Below are 21944 nucleotides of genomic sequence, written 5' to 3' on the forward strand. Positions count from 1 at the left end.
CGGGTATCGAACTCATGACCTTGCGCTTGCTAGACAGGCGCTGTGCCACTGAGCTAAATCCCCGGCCCTCATCCTAGTTTTTAAGGAATCTCCAGACTGATTTCCAAAGTAGCTGCGCCAGTTCCTTTTTCCCCACACCCCCTCCAGCATTTGTTATTCTTGATTTCTTGATGATAGCCTTTCTTTCTGGAGTAGAATGGAATTTAATTAATATTTCTCAAATGATCAATGATGAACATTTTTTTTCATGTATTTATTTGCCATTTGTACTTCTTCATCTGAGACGTGTGTATTCATCTGAGATGCCCATTTTTGGACTGAGTCTTTGAGTTTGGGGGGCCAGATTTTTCCTGCTCTTTTTTTTTTTTTTTTTTTGGTCCTGGGAATCAAACTCAGGACCTTGTGCCTTGCCAGGCAGGTGCTTGTGCTGCTGAGCTATATCCCAGTCCTGGGGTGCCAGATTCTTTTTCAATTATTTATATGTTCTAGTTCTACTTATACAGATAGTTTATCTTAGTTCATTGAAATGAAAGTTTTGTGCTAATATTGTTTGGACAATATTACATGCCTGTACCTTGTACTCTGAGTGACTAGTACACATATAACAATATGTATTAAGTCCTAGATATAAGTCTTAGAGGCTGGGAATTTAGCTCAGCAGTACAGCACCTGCCTGGCAAGCACAACGTCATGAGTTCAATTCCCAGTACCCGAAAAAAAAAAAAGAAAAAAGAAATGGGTTTAGATATAAGTCCTTAGTCTGAGGGAAAACTGGCTGTAATTTTTTCCCACTCTGGGAGTTGTCTTTTCACTCTGTTTGTGACATTAACACCAACAGAAAGAAGCCACCAAGCAGGGCAAGCAGTTAAACAGAGGAGAAAGACAGGGAAACAACAAGGAAAATAACATGAAAAAGATGTGCCAATACATGTCAATTATAATCATCAGTGTAAGTGGTCTCAATTCACCAATGGGGGCAGGAACAGACTGGCAGAATAGATCAAGAAACAAGATCCAACAATATGCTGCATTCAAGAAACACACTGAACCCCAAAAGTAATTCATAGACTAAAAGTCAAAAGATGGAAAATAATTCTCCATGCCACAGGAACCCAGGAAAAAAACAAGGGTAACTATTCTACTTGCAGACAATGTAAACTTCAAGCCAAAACTGATCAAGAGAGTCAAGGAAGGTCACTACATACTTGTTCATTGAAAACTCTAAGAAGAAGCGATCAGTACTGATGACACTGGAAATTGAGGCGAGTCTGTTTGACGTTGTGATTTCTGTTTTTACCAGTGGCGAGCATTCAGAAGCTTCCTGCGGCATCTGTTCTCACAGACATTAACTTCCCGATGAAAGGGAGGAAGGGAATGGTGGACTGGGCACGGAATTCTGAAGATAGGGTAGTTATTCCAAAAAGCATCTTCACTCCTGTGTCATCCAAAGGTAAATATATGAAATAGTATGGTCTTTGTTATTCGAAAGAACAAAAACATTTCTAACCATTTAATGAAACACTAGGCATAGATCTCCATACATTATACAATTTTGAAGCAGTTTGCAATCATGAGTCTAAGTTGATTTTGTAATTACAGACAATTTACATTTGGTTTCCACAACTCTGGATTTACTGCAAGATAGGGTGTATTAAAGTGGGAAGGAAAAACAACAATTTCCAGTTCAATAATCTGAGTTTGACATGGTCAAGTTTCAGTACTGATGTTTTCATCCCAGTGCATACATATGGCCTAATATTTTCAGTTTAGATGTTGAATAGATTGTGTTTTCCAGGCAAAGTTAAATTTATTTAAACTTTCTTCAATTGGAAGGCATTATTGTTTAAAAATGTAGTTTTAAGAACATTTTAAGTAGCCTCTAAAATTAATGGTGATTTTCAGAAGCAACGTTGTGGATTTAATTCTCACTGCAATTTGGTTCTTAACACTTAATGTTTCATAAGAAAATTGGGTCTTTCTGTCACTGGGAACTTAAGCTCTTTAAAGGTATCTGAAGAAGACTGTTGTACATTCTGATGAGAAATTAATTCTTGATGTCAAATTGCCAGAACCATATCTTCTACACTAACATTCATGTGCAGGCTGTGTCAGTTAAACTACCCATGCATGGGTGGGAATGCTTTTCAACTTCCTAGCTTCATCTTGGCCTTAGTAGGCACAAGGATCCTCTTGCGGTTTACAGATTAAAGTTTTATAGGACATTATTTTTCTTGCAGTTTTGCTAATTTTTTCATTGTATTCTTTCCAGAATTAGATGAATCATCTGTATTTGTTCTCGGAGCAGTCCTATACAAAAATTTAGATCTCATTTTGCCCACTTTGAGGTAAGCTACTAAGTAATAAGCTGCTGTAATCTTTGCACATTATTCTAAAATGTGATTATAGTTTATTCCATGAAATATTCAAACAAGATTTGATAATACAGAGGGCTTTTTCTTATTAAATAGAAAATGCCAATTTAATGAACAGTTTATTAGCATATTATGCATTACAAAACATAGAAAGGACAATTTTGGTGTCTGATTATAGCCCTACTATTCTTTTGAAACTAATCATGACTTGCCTAAAGATTTAAAAGGAAGGGAAAAGAAAAAAACTCAAGTCTGTGTAATAGAATGGGTCACTGCAAAATTAATCTGTCTTCCCTTTTTATTTCTACTTAATGATATTCTTCATCAACATTACATGAAATTAGAAAGTGTCATGATGGCTTGCAAAACGTGGTTTTGTTCGTCATCTTCACAAGATCGTAGTTTGCTTCAAAATAAATTTTCAGCTACCACTAAATGAAGAGAAAATGCTGTTCAATTAGAGGATTATTTTTGGAAGAAATTCATTAATTACCTTCCTGTCAGATTTTTTTTTAACAAAAACAATTACCATCAGCAGTGCTACCAATATTAAATTATTTGTTTTGTGTTACGTGCTTTGCCATATCTCACAGAAAACGCCATTCACAGCTATTTGGATATTGACCTTATTACATGTGCTGATCTGTTTCTTCCACATCACCTCAGTTTGGAGGATTGGGGCAGTATTATATTTCAGTTAAGCACAGACACAATTGCTCTGAGCTCTTCCCTCACACCCTCATAAATAAATCTTGGAGTTTTTAGGGAGGACGGGGTATGAAGCATATGAATGATGTGTGCAGAGGCACAACAAATAGTTTAATAAATAAAAACAATTAGATTTCATTGCAGCACAAAAGGAGCTAGCAGTGACTAGTCACAATTCTTTGAAGAGAATTTGTTTGCTGTGAAATGATTTATGGATATAAGTGATGAATCATCCATATCATTATCCATGCACCCCAAGTTCTCCTTTGACCAGAGACATAACCAGAGCAAGTTTTCCTTAACTCCCTGCTCTTCTGAATTGCATTTGGACTTCATGAATACAGAGAGATTGGAGTATGGTTGTTTTTTGACAACATAGTATTTTCAAAACTAGTAAATTAACTCTCAACTTTTCCACTGATTTCACTAAAACACATAGGTATGCGTAGTTCTTTACAACAAAATTTATTTCTACTTAAAGTCCCACTTTGCCGCTAAAAGGCAAAAAAAGAGAGGTGCATTAAAGTTAAAAGTGTCCAGAGAAGCAAATTTAGACCCTTATTTCCATAGGGAGTTCATTTGTGTAAAGATTATCGTCTAATAAACCCAGAGTGGGCACAAGTCAGATGACCTGTGCTTTGATTTGAATTCAACATGACCAGAGTTTTATAAACTCATCCACTCACTCAGCAATTCAGTTCATCTGCCTCAGTTTAACTGTAAAATAAAAACACATTTATAGACAACATGTACACCATTTGCTCCTGAGGGCTACAGTAAATGCAAACAAAATACTCCACATAAAGTGTTTTAGATTATTGGTCTCCCTCCTTGCTGCCCGGCAAAGTCAGGTGATTGATGTTCTGCTCATAGAACTCACTCCCCTATCCAAATGAAGGCACCTTGTGCCAGGATTCCATCAGGGAGATTGGGGATTTGTCTAGGGACATCAGCCTTTTTCTAGAAAGAAAATACAAGCATTTGGTTAGTGGTTCGGTCTTTTCTTTTAATCATGGAAGAAGCATTATCACATACAGTGTATGAGTAGATTGATGGGAGCATTATGGGCGATGTAATGAGTATTGCAGAGAACAATCTGGAAGAGTGACTTTCCTAATGCTGCCTGTGACACAAATGGATTCAGATAGGCCTGTGGGCAAGTCACTGACTTTGTATATGTGAACTGTAGAAATTGAACTTAAAGCTCCTTTCCAACTTCAAAAATTGTGTCTTGGGCTGGGGAAGGTAGCTCCATGGTAGAGTACGTGCCTAATAGGTGTGAGTCTATAGTTTGATCCCTAGCACCACACCAGAAAAACAAAAAAAAAGAAAAGAAAAGAAAAAGAAAAACTGTGTACTTCAGAGAGGTTCTGCATATTCTTTAGATTGAAGTAATCAGTAATCTCTGCATAAGAGTTAGACACAGACAATGAGTATATAGTTACAGTTATATAAGGAAGAATATATTTTGGTGTCTTCTTATACAGCAGGGTGACTAGACATGAAAACATAGATAAAAATTCAGTGTTCCATATTTCACAAGAGGATCTGTAATGTTCTTGCTACAAAGAAATGATGTTTATGGAGATACACTAATTACCATGATGGCAGCATTACACAATATATACATTATCAAAACATCACATTGTACTCCAAAGTATGTTTAATTAACTATAAAGTAAAATTTAAAAATAAAAGTAATTATGAATATGTATGCCTATTCATACCTAAATGTATACCTATAGAAGAACTATATTCTATTTAAATCATTGACCAGAAATAATGACAATTGAAAATTTGGGATGAAATATTTAAGTACTATTTAAATGGTGAAACACTAGTATTTACTTCTGTTACTGTTATTTCATACAGTAAAATAATATAACTGCTAATCACTCTAAGGGTTGTTCTTCTACTTTTCAAAAAACTCTTTCAGAAAATCTAGTAAGTAACTGTACCAATTATAGATCTGCTACATAAGAATGGGCCTTTAATAGACCAGGGCGATTCTTCCAGAGGCTCTCAAGAAGCACTTCCTGTGTAGCAGTATTAATTCTTTTAAGTCTCTTCCACTGTTCTATAAAACCTCCTTATAAATAATAAAGAATGAAAGACTTTTTCTGGATTGACTGTTCTTTCTGATAGACTATCTCATATGAGTCAGTTTTTTAAAAACCAATGTATATAGAACATTAGTGTTTTTACTATGAAAATACTTTAGGAACAGAGAAATAAAACAAATATATCTTACTGTTTTCCCATATAGTTACTTGAATTGAACCCAATAGGAAAGGAAAAATCTTCTTTAACATGAAAAAATTCACTAGTTTTTACATAGTTATTGCTTATAAATTTTTAGGAAGTATTTTCCTCTGTGAACATTTTACTAATTATCTGTTGAAATATTTGGAGACTAGTTGCTTCATACACAGAATAATGTTAGATTTGCTGTTACATTCTCAGAAACTTTGTATTTTGGCATAATGATTTTCAAAATGATAAAATGATACTTTGCATAATATCTCTTGTAGGGACCATGAGGGATGAGTTAGTATAATGTTTCAAAGAAATATAATTCAGAAAATTTCTGTAACACAAAGGTATAAATACTTGCCAGATTCACTTTTATTTAGATATTCCTTTTATTCTCTTAGTCTAATGTACATTCAGCTATTCAAGCTATAATTTTTATTTTACTGGTTAACTGTCTTCCCTTTTAAAGTGAAGTCAATTCCAGTTGTTCTTCCCACTGAAGAAATATGCTCAAGTCTAAACAAAATGTGTTATTCCAAGTATCCAGCTTTTATTCTTCCTCAGAATAATTTCTTACAGTTAAAAATTATAGAATCATAGGATATTGATGCTGCAAATCCCTTTAAAATATAGTGTCATTTGGAATCTTATTTTACAGTGAGACAGCTGAGATTCTTATTGCTTAGGTGACTTGCCCAAAATTTTCTGTCCAGTAGGTAACTGACTTCTAATCCAGTTCAAGTCATCTGCCTGCCAAAAAGGGAGACGCTTTTATTTGGTCTCACTTCTTCTATGATGCAAATATTGATTTATTTAAGAGATACTAACCATGATTGTCTGTGATAGCATGTGAGTGTAACTATATCTCCTGCAGAAAACCTTGTAAGGCCCTGGAGGAGGTAGCTACACATGTGAAGTCTTGGGGAACCCTGGGCTTGGCCTGGTGGCCCCCACCTGGGATGTCAGTGCCGTGGTTTGAGTTGATCACTCCTGAAATCCTCTCACATGCCTGAGAAATGGAGGCAGGGAATTTAGGCCAGGAGGTCTACTGACAAAGGTGAAACACCACAATACAGATCCTATCCCTTCAGAGAATTCACGGGCAAGGTCAGGAAGTGCTCTGTGAATTTCAACTCCTTTTTATATCATTTTAGAAGCTAACTTGGCAATCTCTAGAAATATAAAAATGGACTGTCATTATTCTAGCTATTCTGCCTCTAAGAATTATCTTTAAAAAACTACCTCTAAGAAAGAAAGAAGAGTACCTCCAAGCATGCACTCAAGCCAAGCATTCAAGAAATGCGTTGTAAACATTCTATTCTCTGATTCATTTAACAAATTCAGGTTCCAGCTTTATGGGGAAAACCCATTATGTATGAGTCTATGATGAGTGTGTAATTTTCGTGTAAGACATATGGAAAATGCAATCTTGTTTTTTAAAAAAATCACAATGCATTTTAATTTGGCTGTTAACATTTGAGATGGTATAAAGAATCTAAATCTATATCTATCTATCTATATGCCTCTATAAATTAAATGCTTCTATATGCCTCTATAGATTAAATGCTTCTATAGATTAAAATGCCAGGAAAAAAATGTCAGTGATCAAAGAACTACAGTGGTCCCGTAAGCCAATGATAATTTAGAAAATTATCTCTGAAAAAAAAATTTCAATAATAAAAAAATCACATGAATTCCCATTAAGTGCATTAATGTACTTAGTAAAGATGAATGATACTGAAATGTTTATACATTTAGAAACCTAATATTAAGAGAAATTCCGTACAAATGAGAAAAGAAAATGAACTAAGTACTGTTCAAAATAGTAGAGAACAAAGACATAATCACTTTTACAGCAGTGCAATCTGAAGCAGCATCTGCCCAAGCAGCTACTTTCCTCCGGAATTTGCAGAATCAAACCTTTGAGACCTATTTGTGCATTCTTAGCATGTAGTGAAATATTGTAACCTCGTCACATACCATCTCTTTTAAGTGTCCTATCATAAAGATATTAGAAATTTAAATTGTCCATATTGGTTGTAAACAGACATGGTTAGTAGTATAAAATATTATAAATTCAGCACAATATTTACAGAAATCTCTGTTAATATGACCACATCTCTTAAAAATGAACTGCAATCCTAGATCACTTAGCAGTTTTGGAATTGTAAGTTCTACATCTGTTAGAAAACTAAACGTGAAATTCTAACTAGATTCCAAACTTAAAGCAAACTGTACTTTTTAGCTGCCATCAACTGTTGTAAATTTTTAAAATGAATATATTTATGTTAAAGACTTTGATGAAGTGTACGAGCTCCAAAAATGTATGAAATTATTTATTTTCTTGTTGCATTTACGCTGGTGAAGAGCAGAGCCTTGTTTAAAGCAGTTATGGAAACTCTCAGTTTTGAAGCCATATGAATAATAAATCTAAAAATGAAAAGAGCCTATGGAAACTTTAATAACTTTTATTTAACCATTATTGTATTTTCCATATCTCTCTTGGTTAGCCCTTACGTGTGTCTCCAATTCTGCTTCCACATTGCCTTTTTTATTGTATTAAAACACGTAAATTTTTTGTCTTAAATAAGCATTTTAAATATACAGTGCTATAATTAACTCTGTGCATTTGTTGTTAACAAATCTCTGGACCTTTTTCATCTTACAAAACTGAAATGCTACACCATTAAAGTACAACTTCTTTTCTTTGGTCCTTCCAGTCATTTGCAGCCATTTTTTGAATTTCTGTTTCTAAGATTCTTTTTTAGATACCTCATATAATTGGAATCATGTAGTATTTGTCTTTGTGTGCTTGTGTGTGTATGTATGTGTGTGTATGTGTATGTGTAGCACACTCTTCAATAAGCATAAGATCTCTCAGATTCATCCATGTTGTAGCATGTAACAAGGTTCCTTTTTAATGATTGAATAATATTCAACTTATTTCACCTTTTGGCAGTTGTGAATAATGCTTGATGATTGTGGGTATGTCAATATCTTTTCAAGGTCTTACTTTTAATTCTTTTATATATATTACCTGAGAGGGGATTTTTTGGACTATATAGTGATTTTATTTTTTTCACTTTTTCAGAAACTGCCAATACTGTATTTCAGAGAGGGTACACTGCATTGCCTTCTCAACCTTGTATATGGGGTCAATTGTCTTCACCTCCTTGCCAATATAGTATTTTTTTGGTTTTTAATATTAGTAGCCACCTTAATGGGTGTGAAATAATACCTCATGGTAGTTTCGATTTGCATTTCCCTGATGTTTAGTGATACTGATTATCAGTCGTCCCTGGCAAAATACTATGTATGCACTATGTTTTAGTTTGATTATTTAGAGGTTTTGGCTGTTGTTGAGTTGTAAGAGTTCTTTATATATTCTGGATATAACTCTGTTAGTTATGCAGCTTAGAAATATTTGCTCCCATTTCATGGTTTACTATCAGTGGTTTTTGTTTCCCTGCACTAAAGATTTTTTTTCTTTGCTTTTTTTAGAAGTTTGATATAATTACATTTATCTGTTTTAGCTATTGTTTTCTGTGCTTTTGGTATAAAATATGCTCTGTGGCATAAGTACCTGCCTGGCAAATAATTGCCGTAGCTAACGTCACAAAGCTTTCTCCTGATGTTTTCGTCTAGGAGTGTTATTGTTTCAGGACTTAGTTTTGAGTTGTTTGGTGAATGGCGTAGGCATGTGAACATCCAGCCTTTCCAAACACCCTTTGTTAGAGGCGATCCTTCCTCACTGTGTAGCTTTAGCACCCTTGCCAAAGAAAATGTATCCACACGTATATGACTTGACTTCTGGCCATTCTTAGGTTCCATTGGTCTATATGTCTGCCCTCGTGCCAGCCCTACACTGTTTTGATTACAGTACTGTAGCTTTAGGAAGAATTTAGAATATGTTTTCCAAACAGGAAAAGTTTATTTTTCTTTCTTTGAATTATTTTGGCTGTTTGGGTATCATTTGAGATCCCATGTGAATTTTAAGATTTTTTTTTTCTATTCCTGCAAAAAACTACTTGAGATTTATAAAAGGGTTGCATTGATTTGTGGATTGCTGTGGGTGAGCTAGACATTTCAATAATATTAAGTGTTTTTCATTTCTTTGTGTCTTTGCTAATTTATTTCATCTATATTTTGTAGTTTTCTGCCTGTAAGACTTTTTTCTCCTGGGTTATATTTATTCATAGGTACTTTATTCTTTGTTATCTTTTAAATGGATTTTTTCTCAGGTTCTACTGTTCGTTTCAATTACACAAAATACAAAGATAAATGCATCAGGTTTTTATGTGTTGGTTTTGTATCTTGCCCATTTGAATTTATTAGTTTTTCTGTCTCTCTGTCTCTGTCTCTCTCTCTCTCTGATCTCTAGAGTTTTTTTACATAGAAAATTCATCATCTGTGAATGGAAATAGTTTTACTTCCTCCTTTCAAACATGGAGCCTTTATTTCTTTTTCATGCCTAACTGCTATTCTGGAACGTCCAGTACCATGGTGAATACAATTGACCTAAGAGGCCTTTCTTGCTGTGTTCCTCACCTTAGAGGAGAGGATTTCAGATTTTCACCATAAATTACAATGTAAGCTGTGGCTGTGCATATATAGTCTTTATTATGTTGAGGCAATTTCCTTCTATTCCCAGTTTCTTAGGTGCTTTGGTGCAAAAAATGAAAAATGTTTATTTTTGTCAAAGATCTTTTCTTTTTCAACTGACATGATTGTGTAGTTTTGTCCTTTATTCTGTTAATAGGGTATATTATGATGATGGCTTGTCATACATTGAATTATCCTTCCATTTCCAGTAATAAATCCCACTTGATTGTGGTGTACAATCTTTTTTAATGCGCTGCTAAGCCCAGTGTTCATAGTAGATTCTAAATATATCCTAGTATTTCTATTCAGGGACAATCGGCTGTAGTCCTATGGTATCATTGTCTGCTTCTGGTAGCAGGATAACACTGACCTCATAAAATGTGTTTATAAGTGCTTTCTCAATTTCAGTTTTTTGGGGAGAGCTTAAGAAAGATTGTTATTAGTTCTTCTTTAACTGTTTTATAGAACTCTTCAGAGACTGCTGGTCCTGAGTTTTTCTTTTGTGAGTTTTTTTTTTTTAATTATTACTCATTTACTTTTCTTACTAGTTACAGGTTTATTAAAAAATTTTATTTCTTCATGATTCAGACTTGCTATATTATGTTTCTAGAACTGTACACATTTCTTCCAGGGAATCGTATTTATTAGCATATAGTTAATTGTTTATCGACCTCTCATGATTTTTATTACTTCTATGGCATCAATTGTAATGTTGCCTCCTTAATTTCTGATTTTTGTTATTGGAGTCTTTCTTTTTTTCTTAATCTAGCTAAGACATTTCAATTTGGTTGGTAACTTTTTAAAAAACCAACTCATAGTTTTGTTCAATTTTCCATTTTTTCCATTATCTATTTTGGGTTTTTGTGCCCTAATCTTTATTACTTTCTCCTTTCTCATAACTTTGGGTTTAGTTTATTCTTCTTCATATAGTGCTTTGAGGTGTAAGGTTAGGTTTTTCATTTAAGATATTTCCTCCTTTATAATATAAGTGTTTACCGCTGTACACTTTTCTCTTAGGACTATTTTTGCTGCACTCCCTAAGTTGTCATGTGTTGTGTTTCATTTGATTTGTCTCAGGACATTTTCTAACATGTCTTGTGACCTCTTACTTGATGCATTGATTATTCAAGACATGTTAATTTTTATATAGTTGTAAATGTTCCCATTTTGCTTTGGTTTCTAATTCAATCTAGATACTTGGTATGGGTTGAATATTCTTCAATTTATTAAACTTATTTTTGTAGACTTAAAGGTGATCTGTCCTGGAAAATGTTAGCGGTGCACTTGAGAAGAATGTGTCAGCTGTGGTGGTGTGGAGTGCCCTCCATACGTATGCTAGGCCTGAGTGGTCTATAATTCTCCTCATGTCCTTCTTTTCCCTTGCACTCTTCTGTTTAGTTAATCTATCTGTAATTAAAATGAGGTATTGGCATCTTCTACAATTACCGTGTTACTGTCTATTTCTCCCTTCAGTTCTGTCAGTGTTTGCTTCACATATTTGGGTATCCTGTTGTTAGGAGCACCTATGTCTGTGTCTTGGTTACTTTTCTCTCCTTGCTGGGACAAAATACCTGACGCCCAAAATTAAGGAATGAAAGGTTTATTTCACTTACAGTTTGTGGAGGTTTTAGTACACACTTGGCAGGTTACAAGGCAGAGTGGCACATGGCAGAGGGCTACAGCTCATGGCGGTAGAACACAGCCTAAGCAACAAGCACACAAGGGAGGAATGCCCGCAAGCAGCCTCTTCCTCTCCTTTACATATGCAAACTATCCACCCCAGGGCAGCTGTAGCTCTCACACCCATAATCAATCAAACTCTAAAAGCCTGCCCCATGACTGCATGAGGCTTTTGGAGGACACCCAGACACAAACCATAACAGTATGTAATTGTTATCTTCTTGGTGAATTGAAACTTTTATTATTACATAATGTTCTTTGTCTCATGATAGTGTTTGACTTAAGGTCTATCTTATCTGATATAAATGTAGCTGACCCTACTCTGTTTTGATTACAACCTACATAGCATATGTTTTTAATTCTTTGACATGTAGCCTATGCCTGTCCTTATATCTAAAGTGAGTCTTACATACAGCTGCTTTGCAGTTTGCTACTCTCTTTAAGATATGATTCATCTGCCCTAAACATCTTTATCTATTGCAAAAACTGTGAACAATAAGTTGAGTTTCTTTTGAAGGGATAACTATGCATTTTCAAATATTTTAGAAATCAACTAGCACAAACCTCAAGGACAGGAAAGAACTTTATTACTTTAGTCATGAAATCCATTTGGCTGTAAGATCTGCTTTCCTAGCAGTGAATACAAATGTGCACCCAGACTGGATGCGTTAGTACATCACAAAGCCTGACATGGCTTATCAAGAGCCAGCTATTCACTTATGCAAATTGTATGAAATTGATGGAATATATTAAAGATAATGTTGAACAGCATACACTTTAAAAAATGAAGCCAGAGCATCAGGTAAATTTGCTTATTTTTCCTTCATTGGGCATTTAATACCATGATATTGGCATTGCATTTTAAATAAACTTGGCAAAAGTTTGATATTTTGCTTAAAATGTGTTTATTCAACAAGAAAGATATCCATATTTTGAGCACTAAAATATACCAAGCGTACTGTCATCGAGGATGTGTAAGTGGTAGGTAGTATCCCTGGCTTCACTGAGGGTTACTGTCGTGTGGAAGGAGACATGCAGAGAACTGACAGGTGCCAGCAGAGAATTAGTGTCATGGCACAAGAGGTACCCATGTGAATGAGAGAGCCATACTCTGTGCCTAAGTTGACACAGTGCTTTCCAAGATAGGTTCTCACTATGTTACAGCACACACACTTAGCAAGGGCCGTAACATAGATAACACCACCTAGGAACCTTCTCAGGTCACTTGCGAAGCTGTTGAGCCTGACACAGAATCACGTACTCTGCAGAGGTGTCCTTATTTTAGCTGTTCTTCTGTGCTCTCTCCAGTCATTTGGCATCCAAACCTCCATGTGCCCAAACACACAGAGAAGTTTGAATCTCAACAAATGCATACCTGTTTTCCAGAAATTTCTCCAGTTATGTAACTTAAAATTTTTAAATTTTTCATATATATATTATTAAAATTACATAACATTAATTAAAATTTACTGGATTTTATTTATAGCAGGGAAGACAGATTATTAACAAAACCAGAGTAAAGTGGGAGGTGAAATTTGAGGGAACCATCAGTGTTTTAGTTTCTAGTATCTAGACCAGAATTTAAACTTACTCAGATATCTTGAATATGTGTGTTCAAGACCAGTTTTTCTCTGGGAGAGACAGGAGTGGTTTTCCTGGTGGCAGCATGCAGACATTCCTTGGAATTCCAAGCCATGGACACCTTGCCATTCACCTGACAACTGTGCTCATATGATCCATCACCAGGGTTATCTTCCAGCTTTGTTATTTGCACTTATTCCCATCTGATCCCCTGATCACTCCTCCTCACAGGGAAAGATAATTTGACAAAGGGAATTCAACATTGAGAGCTTTGTTTTATATCCTCAATGCAGCTTACCTTCAACTGACTCAGTATTAAATGAAACAAATGATGGTTAACCAGCTCTGTTTACAACAACTTTTTATATAAGAAAAGCAAAATACATCCAAACCTCATCATTTCTCACTATTTTCTGCAAGGCTACATACCTTCCTCAGTGCATAGAAATTGCTTTGACATTACTAAATACATCAAAACTATCTTAAAAAATGATACCCCACTTAAAGTTTGCTTCTAGTTCCTCTCTACTAAATGTAGTAACTCCCCAAGTGCGTACTAGCTCAGCACTGTTTCCTAGTAAAATCTTGTGCCAAATGCAATCCCATCATAGAGAACATTATCATGAAGAATGAGAGGTTCGGCTTTATTCTACCATATGAGAACTGTAGGACTTCAGGGTGCAGTTACTTTAAAAGCCGTTTAACTTGTAAATCTAAATATGCCTTTTCCACATGACTCTGAAATGCTACTCCCAGGTGTTTTCCCAAGACATGAACATATGTGGTCCCACAGAAAGTATATATGGCAATTATTCATAATGGTCACAGATGGATACTCATAAAACCTAAAAACCAGAAGCAACCAACCCACCGTTTGCCTACTTAATTGGTGAATAGATAAAGAAATGATGTTCTATCCCTAACATGAAATGTTACTCATGAATGATACTCATAAAACCTAAAAACCAGAAGTAACCAACCCACCATTTGCCTACTTAATTGGTGAATAGATAAAGAAATGATGCTCTATTCCTAACATGAAATGTTACTCAGCTGTACAAAATAACCAAATGGTATGAATCTCAAAAATATTTTACTAAGTGAATTAAGTAAAACAGCAAAACACATACACTGCATAAATCTATTTAAATGAAATCCTAGAAAAGGCAAATCTTGGTTAGTACAGCTTATCTTGGTGGTTTGGGACCACGGGAAGGGGATCAAATGCTCTGGAGCTCAGGAAGCTGTTTAAGGGAGGGTGTTGTCTATTTGGATGTGCTTGTGTGCTAGCACAGAACTACCGAAGCTCTTACCCTATGCTGTATACTTAAAATTAGTGATTTTAAGTATCTGTAAACAATGCCTTAGAAAATAAAGAGTAAAATGTAAATGATATTATCTTCTGATATGAATATATGAATTCATATCTGATATGAATTCCACTGAACAGTATCTGCTTTCTGAAAGAGCAGGTGATTTATTTGAAATCAGTAAAGGTAGATGAATGTACTTATTTCTTCAAATATGTGAAAGTACAATCAAATTGTTAAATACCTAAATAATAGTTAATCTGCAGCATTTTCTGTATTTGGTTGAAAATTTCTTTACAGTATAAAAGTTTGTTTCACTTTTACACTTATAGATAATTGGTGTAGATTATAAAGATGATTACATATAAAATCACTTAAAGTTTCCATATAAAAGCCACTTAGTAAGATATTTCAAAGGACAAATTTGTTTCTTGGGTCAAGAATATTGAACTCAAGCCATGTCCTATAAATCTCTGGTGCGAAAATGAATGATAAATGAGAATTAGTAACAACAGTTACTTACAGTGAAGCACATTATTCCACATTCTAGTTTTTCACCTTAATGCATTTTTGGATAGTCCAAAAATGCCAACACAGCACTTTGCAAGAAGAGTGTGTATTCTCCTGGGGAACAAAACTGTTGGATCCTTCTTGAAATAAAAGAATTATAGTCATTCAGAGTGCCTGAAAGTTCAAATTCACAATTTATCACCCTTGTTGGTGGATCAGATTTAAGTAATCAGAAGCTTTTTGGTGCTCTTGTTTTTTCTTTCCCACATCTGAAATGGTAAAATACTTTCTTATCTCAAAATTTTCTAGTTCCAGATACTATTTGTTTATAACACTAATCTGACTATATACCTTTCCATGAATGAAATCTAACATCTGTATTTTCACTTAGGATATATCTATTCAACAGTATTGGGCAGTATGGACCATAATTTTTCATGACTCTTTTTATTCTATTCCAGAAATTATACTGTTGTTAATTCCAAAATCATCGTGGTCACAATCAGGCCTGAACCCAAGACAACTGATTCGTTTCTGGAGATAGAGCTAGCTCATTTGGCTAATGTAAGTACCATTCATTTGGCATTGAATTGCTTATAATGTTACCTTTGTGAAGGTAAGCAGTCATCATTTTCACCAATAAAACTAGCACATATTTTCTAGATTTTCCTCATTGCAAAGGAACTAATTTGTTATGAGCACACTTATTTTTCAGAAACAGAGTTCCATCTTATTTGATGCTTTTCTTCAAGATAAATCTCTCTTTAATATGTCCAAGATCATAAATTGCTTATTTACTCATGTAACTATCCTTACAAAGCTCTGTAGTAGGCTGTAGGAATAAGAATATGGATCATAGCCTATCTTATTATGTGGTGCGAAATTGTGGCATATGAACACATGGATTTGAGATGTGTGCATAAGTAGAAGTAATAAACATAGCACAGAGGGAACTGATTTGCTCAGAAGTAGGCAGCAATGGGGAAGTGTCTGGTTACTTTCTTGCTGGGACACAATACCCAATACCCAAAGTTAAAGGAAGAAAGGTTTATGTTAGCTTACAATTTGTAGAGGTTTCAGTCCATACCCAGCTTACTCCAAGACAAGGCTGCAGGGCAAAAGGGCATTGCAAAGGAGAAACAGTCCATGGCAGGGCAGATAGAAAAGCAGCAAGCATTTCTTTCCATTTTTTCTATCCAGGCTGCAAGCCTAGTGGATAGTATCACTGATACTCGGGGTGGGCCTTCCCATTACCCACACCCAGTACACTGCGAAACCAAATCAATGGAAGAATTTAGTTATCCCACATCCCTAATCCCAGTATCACACACCTACAGTCTAGCCACCTCCCAGAAGCCCCGTGTTTGTGTGCATGAGGCTTTGGGAGGACATCTAGATACAAGTCATAACAAGAAGTATACTAAGTCCAAGATGGGTCTGCATAACTATCTGGGTTCTTTAGTGGTCTCAACTTCATTCTTCTATCCTAGTATGACCAAGACTTCATCCTTAAGCCTTCCCATTGCAACTGAAATGCTTTATTTAAAATGTCTTTTATTATACATACATTCAGTTTAAATACTCACATAACAGATGGATACGATTAAGGAAGGTGATTGTTGTCAGGTTCTTTGGACTACACTCCTTTCATATTTTCTATGTTGTGCAGTTTCTGATATCCCAAAGACATCAGACTTGGTTTTATAGAAAATGATAATCATCTTCCCTGGGAACTCCTTTTTACCAAGATGCCTCAGGATTCCTGGATTATTTAATGAAAACTGCAAATCTTTCTGTAATAACTTTCAAATATCACTATTAATATTTAAAATATTAGGTGTTTTCTTATGTTTTCCAAAAGAAGTATACTTTTGCTGGTATGTTCTAACCTCAAGAATTTGTTTTATTTCTTCAATATCTAACTCCTCCTATCTTAGTATATTTTAATCTCACCACTATATTTAAAATTGAGACACGCATTTAACATTTGAACATTGAACATCCATTCATTTGTGTGCTCAAAATTGTCTATGAAAACACTTAGCTTTTTGTTTGCTATTATGATTTCTTACAGGAAACAAGTATTGGTGGAAGGCAGTAAGACATGTTAGTTCCCTACATAAAATAATAGGATTTCTGAAAAAGTAATCGAAAGCCAGAATGTATACCTTGTTTCTTATGAAAGAAATACTTTTGAAAATGCATATGCACAAGACTTTTCTAAATAAAGATCAAAACATTATTTGGAATTTATTTTTTAAAATTTATTTTAAATACAAAAGAAGGAAAACAAATTAACAAACAGACATCCATTTACAAAACAGCATAAGAAAATACACGCAATGCAGAGTTACAGACAAAGTGGCAGGAAATTAACAATGGTTATTGTATTACGGATTGATATCTTCAAAGTGGTTTCTCAGGAGAACAAACAGAGACATGCAAGATTGATCAAATAATTAATCACTAACTGTTCCTTTCAGTAAATTTAAAGTGTGTTACTTAGAGGAAAAATATTCAACAGGTTGAAAAAGAGTAACCTTAGGAACTCATATTGATGATATAGCCTCACAATTTCAGTTGAATAAAATGATTTGAAGTAAGCATATTTATATTTGGTTCATCTTTTCCCTTTTGGGAATATATTTTATTGTCCAGTTTACAAAAGAGATAAAGCACATGAAAGTATCGTTTTCTACCTATGGGAAAAGGACATAGCCTGTTGATTTTATTAAGCTAGATCCTTGAATGATAAGAATGAAGGGACAATGACCACAACCCACTTAGAATGAATTTTGAATAAGTGAACTGATTAGACTACCAAAAGAATGCTCTCTGTACTTTGGGAGGCCCAGATTTAAGAAAATATAGAAAAACATATTACTAAAATGTGATAAACAGAGAAGAAAATCTTATACTAGAGAGGAAGAAAGTGACCAAGTACTCTTCCTTCCACCCTCCTCACCTGAAGGGCCAGCTTGTGCCTGTCCCCACAGGCCCCTCCAAGGGAACGTCTCTGGGCTTCTTTGCACTTCCTCTCCTTTAAGTGTCTGTGACATCTTTGTATACTAGAGACAGCCCTACCTGTTTTATTATTTTGAATTTCTAGTGCTTATTACATTTCCATTTGTATGATCACCCCAGTTAGAATGTACTACTGCATTGTTCAGTGAAGGAAGGGACATGTCACTGACTTATTGTGTATCTTAATGCTTATTATGTTTATAAAATGTCTTCTACATACTGGTATTGTCTTCTTCAGTGACATAAGCAAAAATGCCTGTAAGGAAATATAGCAATCTCAGCTAAAATGTTGTCTTGGTTACTCTTCTCTCATTGCTGAGACAAAATACCTGACACCCAGAATTAAGGAAGGAAAGGTTTATTTAGCTCACAGTCGGTAGAAGTTTCAGTGTATAATCAGCTGGCTCCAAGGCAGAGTGGCCCATAGCACAGGGCAAAAGTTCATGGTGGTAGAAAACAGCAAAAGTAGCAAGAGCAAAAAAGGGGAGGAGCAGCAACAAGCTGTGTCTTTTCCTTCCTTACACCATATGCAAACTACCTGCCCCAAGGCAGGTGTAACACTCACACCCATAATCCCAGCATTGGACCACGAATCAATAATAAATACTAGAAGCCCACCCTGTGACTGCATGAGGCTTTGGGGGGACATCCAGACACAAACCTTAACAAACATAAAAGTTGAAATTTGAAACTGAAATTGATTAAAACAAACTAAAACTGTCCTATATCCATTGTTATTGCCTTTGAAATTAAACTGTTTTAGATATGACTTTTCTCTAATAACAAATATGCCTTTTCACCTGTTCTCTTATATTAAAATTGTCTTCTGCACTTCTGTGAGTTCAGGAAAGAATAACAACTTGCAAACAACATCTGTCCCATATGTCATGTGTAGAAAAAAAAATGAGAATGAAAGTTAGAGTGAGTCTTGGGAAAACACTAACATTTTACAAATGAAATTTTTTTTTTTTTTAAAAAGCTTTTAAACAGATAGCACTTACAATATGTTAAATATAATAAGCCCCTGGGGAACTGGTAGAGATAGGAAATAGAATATGGAATGTTGCAATTTCAAATTGTATTTAGCATAACCAATTGCAGTTTTAACCAGCTCTAAAGTCGTGAATGACTTAGACACTACTCGTAGTTCAGTTTCTCAGTCTTACGGCTTCAGTATCGTGATCTATAGGCTGGGGTTTCTCATCCTTAGTGTTCAGGCATGGCATTAGTTTGCTTTTAAGAGAGAGAAAATTTATTTTTCTCAGACAAAGAGTTTTGCCTTTCATACTGATTGCATGTCATCATTAATTTTCAAGTGACATTTATAATTTATCAAATTGGTAGATCCTATAATACATAAGAAACGTTCATAATTTCACTGAAAATAATTATTGAGCTGTAAATAAGTGCAATAGAGTAACATACACACACACACACACACACACACACACACACACACACACACACATATACACACACCCATCATGAGATGCCCTGGATCTGGCAGGTCTGAGTCCCTGGGCCTTTGCAACACAGATAGTAACACTCTCAAATTTAAAGACAAGCTAGACTATAAAGTAAAATTCATTGAGCCCTAAATAAGTGCAACAGAGTAACTCATACACACACACACACACACACACACACACACACACACACACACACTCACCATGAGATACCCTGGATCTGGCAGTTCTGGATCCCTGGGCCTTTCCAATATGGATAGTAAAACTCTCAAATTTAAAGATAAGCTAGAATATAAAATAAATGCATCTTATTTATCTCATGCTTTATCAACATTGCACACTTGAAAATGTATTATCTTTCCAAAGGAAAAGTCTTTACATAGCTCTGTGTGGAACAGAAAAGTGGCCTGGGCCATGGTAGTCTGTAATATAATCTTACCCATTAAAATGTTTTTCCTCATTGGCCAGCAACTCTAATGGTCTAACTAGAGTGCTACTGTTATCTTTCAGAACTGAGGAAAAGCCATCAAATATATTTGTATATCTGAAATTTGTCACATGCAAAAAAAAAAATATCTCATGGGAATTTGGGCTTTTGAGTTCTGTTTTCTTTGTCATAGTTGCTTGCATACTAACAAGCTAACAAATGAACAAATTTGGTTTAACATATAAACTTTTCAAGACCTTTAAACATCCTAGTTAGAAAAGACAAAGCAAGAGTGAGATACTTATTCTCTTTAGATAAGCATTAAAAACAACGCAAAGAAACCCAAACATTCACCACTGGTTGTTTCCATGAATATCAAAGGCTAATAACTTAAAGAATTAAAAATCATTTGGCAAGGTTTTAAAACCTCCAATGTATGAATCCACAATTTTTACCCCATAAAGGGGTATTTGTATCCTTTTATTTTTCAAATTACATTTTCACCTTAGCTTTAGCTCATTTGGAAGCTATTTCTGATGTTTTGCTTGCATGAAGTTCCTTGGTGGTTTTTATAGGACAGTCGTAAAATGCTAACTAGACAAAGATTGATAGCTCTTCCAGCAGCTGAAATTGTGATAGAAACTGTTCTCTATCTACATTGTTTCACATCCTAAATTTCTAAACCTGAGCAAACATCCTCATCACATTTCCAGTTTGTTTTAATTTTATTCATACTATATAATCAATAGTGTACAAAAAGATTTCAGAATAATTGTGCTAACTATGGGAGCAAAGGATGTTAATTTTTTTCAATAAAGAGTCAGATAATAAATACTTTAGGTGTCAGAGCCTAATGATTCCTGCTTACCAGCTACGCTGTTGAAGTAGGAAAGCAACCATAAAGAGTTTATAAACAGATAGGCATGGATCCATCTCAATAAAAATTTCTTTGCAAAAATGGTGGCAGGCCACATTGGTTCAGTGGGTGATAGTTTGTCAATTGCTATGTGATAGGAGGAATAATAGCCCCTTAGAGATGTCCAAGTCCTAACCCCCAGAACCTGTGAATGTGTTGTGTTACATGTAAAAAAGGGACTTTCATGTGATTCCATATCAAAGCATACATGTACTACAAGTGTTCTATGTGTTCTTTACATGTCAAAAGTCATGCCTGTGTCATGTGACTAGTAGTTTGGCCCCTAAGGTGGGAAATTATTCTGGACTTTGTGATTATATTGTGTTTATTTCCATGAGCACTAAAAACAGAAACCTTTTCTGAGCTGTGACCCAAGTGAAGCAATGTAAGGTGGACCCAGCCTACCTTTCCCGTCTTCAGAGATAAAGGGCAAAGCTAAGGGATGCGGACAGTGAAAAGCAGATAGCAACCAGGAAATGGGGACCTTAATGCCCCAGCTACAAAACAGTGTAACAAATTCATCCCTAGATACTCCATAAAGCTGTGTGGTCCTGCCAGCATTTTGATTTCACCCTTGTGAAACTCCAGAGACTCAGCTGAACTCTCTAGACTTCTGCCCTATGGAATCTGCGAGATAATAAATTTGTGGTGTTCTGTATAATAATATATAATTATAATATATATTAATAGTATCATTTGGAATCAGATGTACTGTAATACCAATGACACATGTTATCCAATGAAAAGTAGCCACTGGAGAGTACTTTTTTTTCCTATTTATTGTAATAGCACTTTGGGAACTGGATTGAAGGATCACCAGACAGTCAGAATAGTCCTCGTAGAGAGGTGGTGAGCTATCGGGGGAGCTGGAAGATACTGTGAGGCAAAACCACCTAGACAACCAAAAGAAGAGTCCTGGGGAGTGAAGTGCTAGATGTCACGTCCCGCTCTCATATCTGCACTTGTGTTGTTCTTGTGAAACAACCCTGTGGCCAGCTCACAGACTGCAGCAGTGAGGTTCACCTGTCTGCGCCTGTCTCTGCTACAACCTTGTGTAATTACTATTAGGACGTATTCTTTCAAATGTAAAAGCTA

General features: G+C 35.1%; 1 protein-coding gene across 3 annotated transcripts in view; it reads left to right on the plus strand.

The window, feature by feature from the left end:
- Adgrb3 (adhesion G protein-coupled receptor B3) overlaps positions 1-21944 on the plus strand; it is a 705185-nt gene that overhangs the window by 396514 nt on the left and 286727 nt on the right. For all 3 annotated transcript variants that reach the window (XM_005404463.2, XM_005404464.2, XM_005404465.2), the window contains 3 exons: positions 1301-1450; positions 2270-2345; positions 15478-15580. In XM_005404463.2, the coding sequence (XP_005404520.1) occupies positions 1301-1450; positions 2270-2345; positions 15478-15580 (329 nt within the window). The remainder of the gene's footprint in view (positions 1-1300; positions 1451-2269; positions 2346-15477; positions 15581-21944) is intronic.

Source organism: Chinchilla lanigera, unplaced genomic scaffold (assembly GCF_000276665.1).
Source record: "Chinchilla lanigera isolate Chin_1 unplaced genomic scaffold, ChiLan1.0 scaffold00087, whole genome shotgun sequence".
In the NCBI taxonomy this organism is placed as follows: Eukaryota; Metazoa; Chordata; class Mammalia; order Rodentia; family Chinchillidae; genus Chinchilla; species Chinchilla lanigera.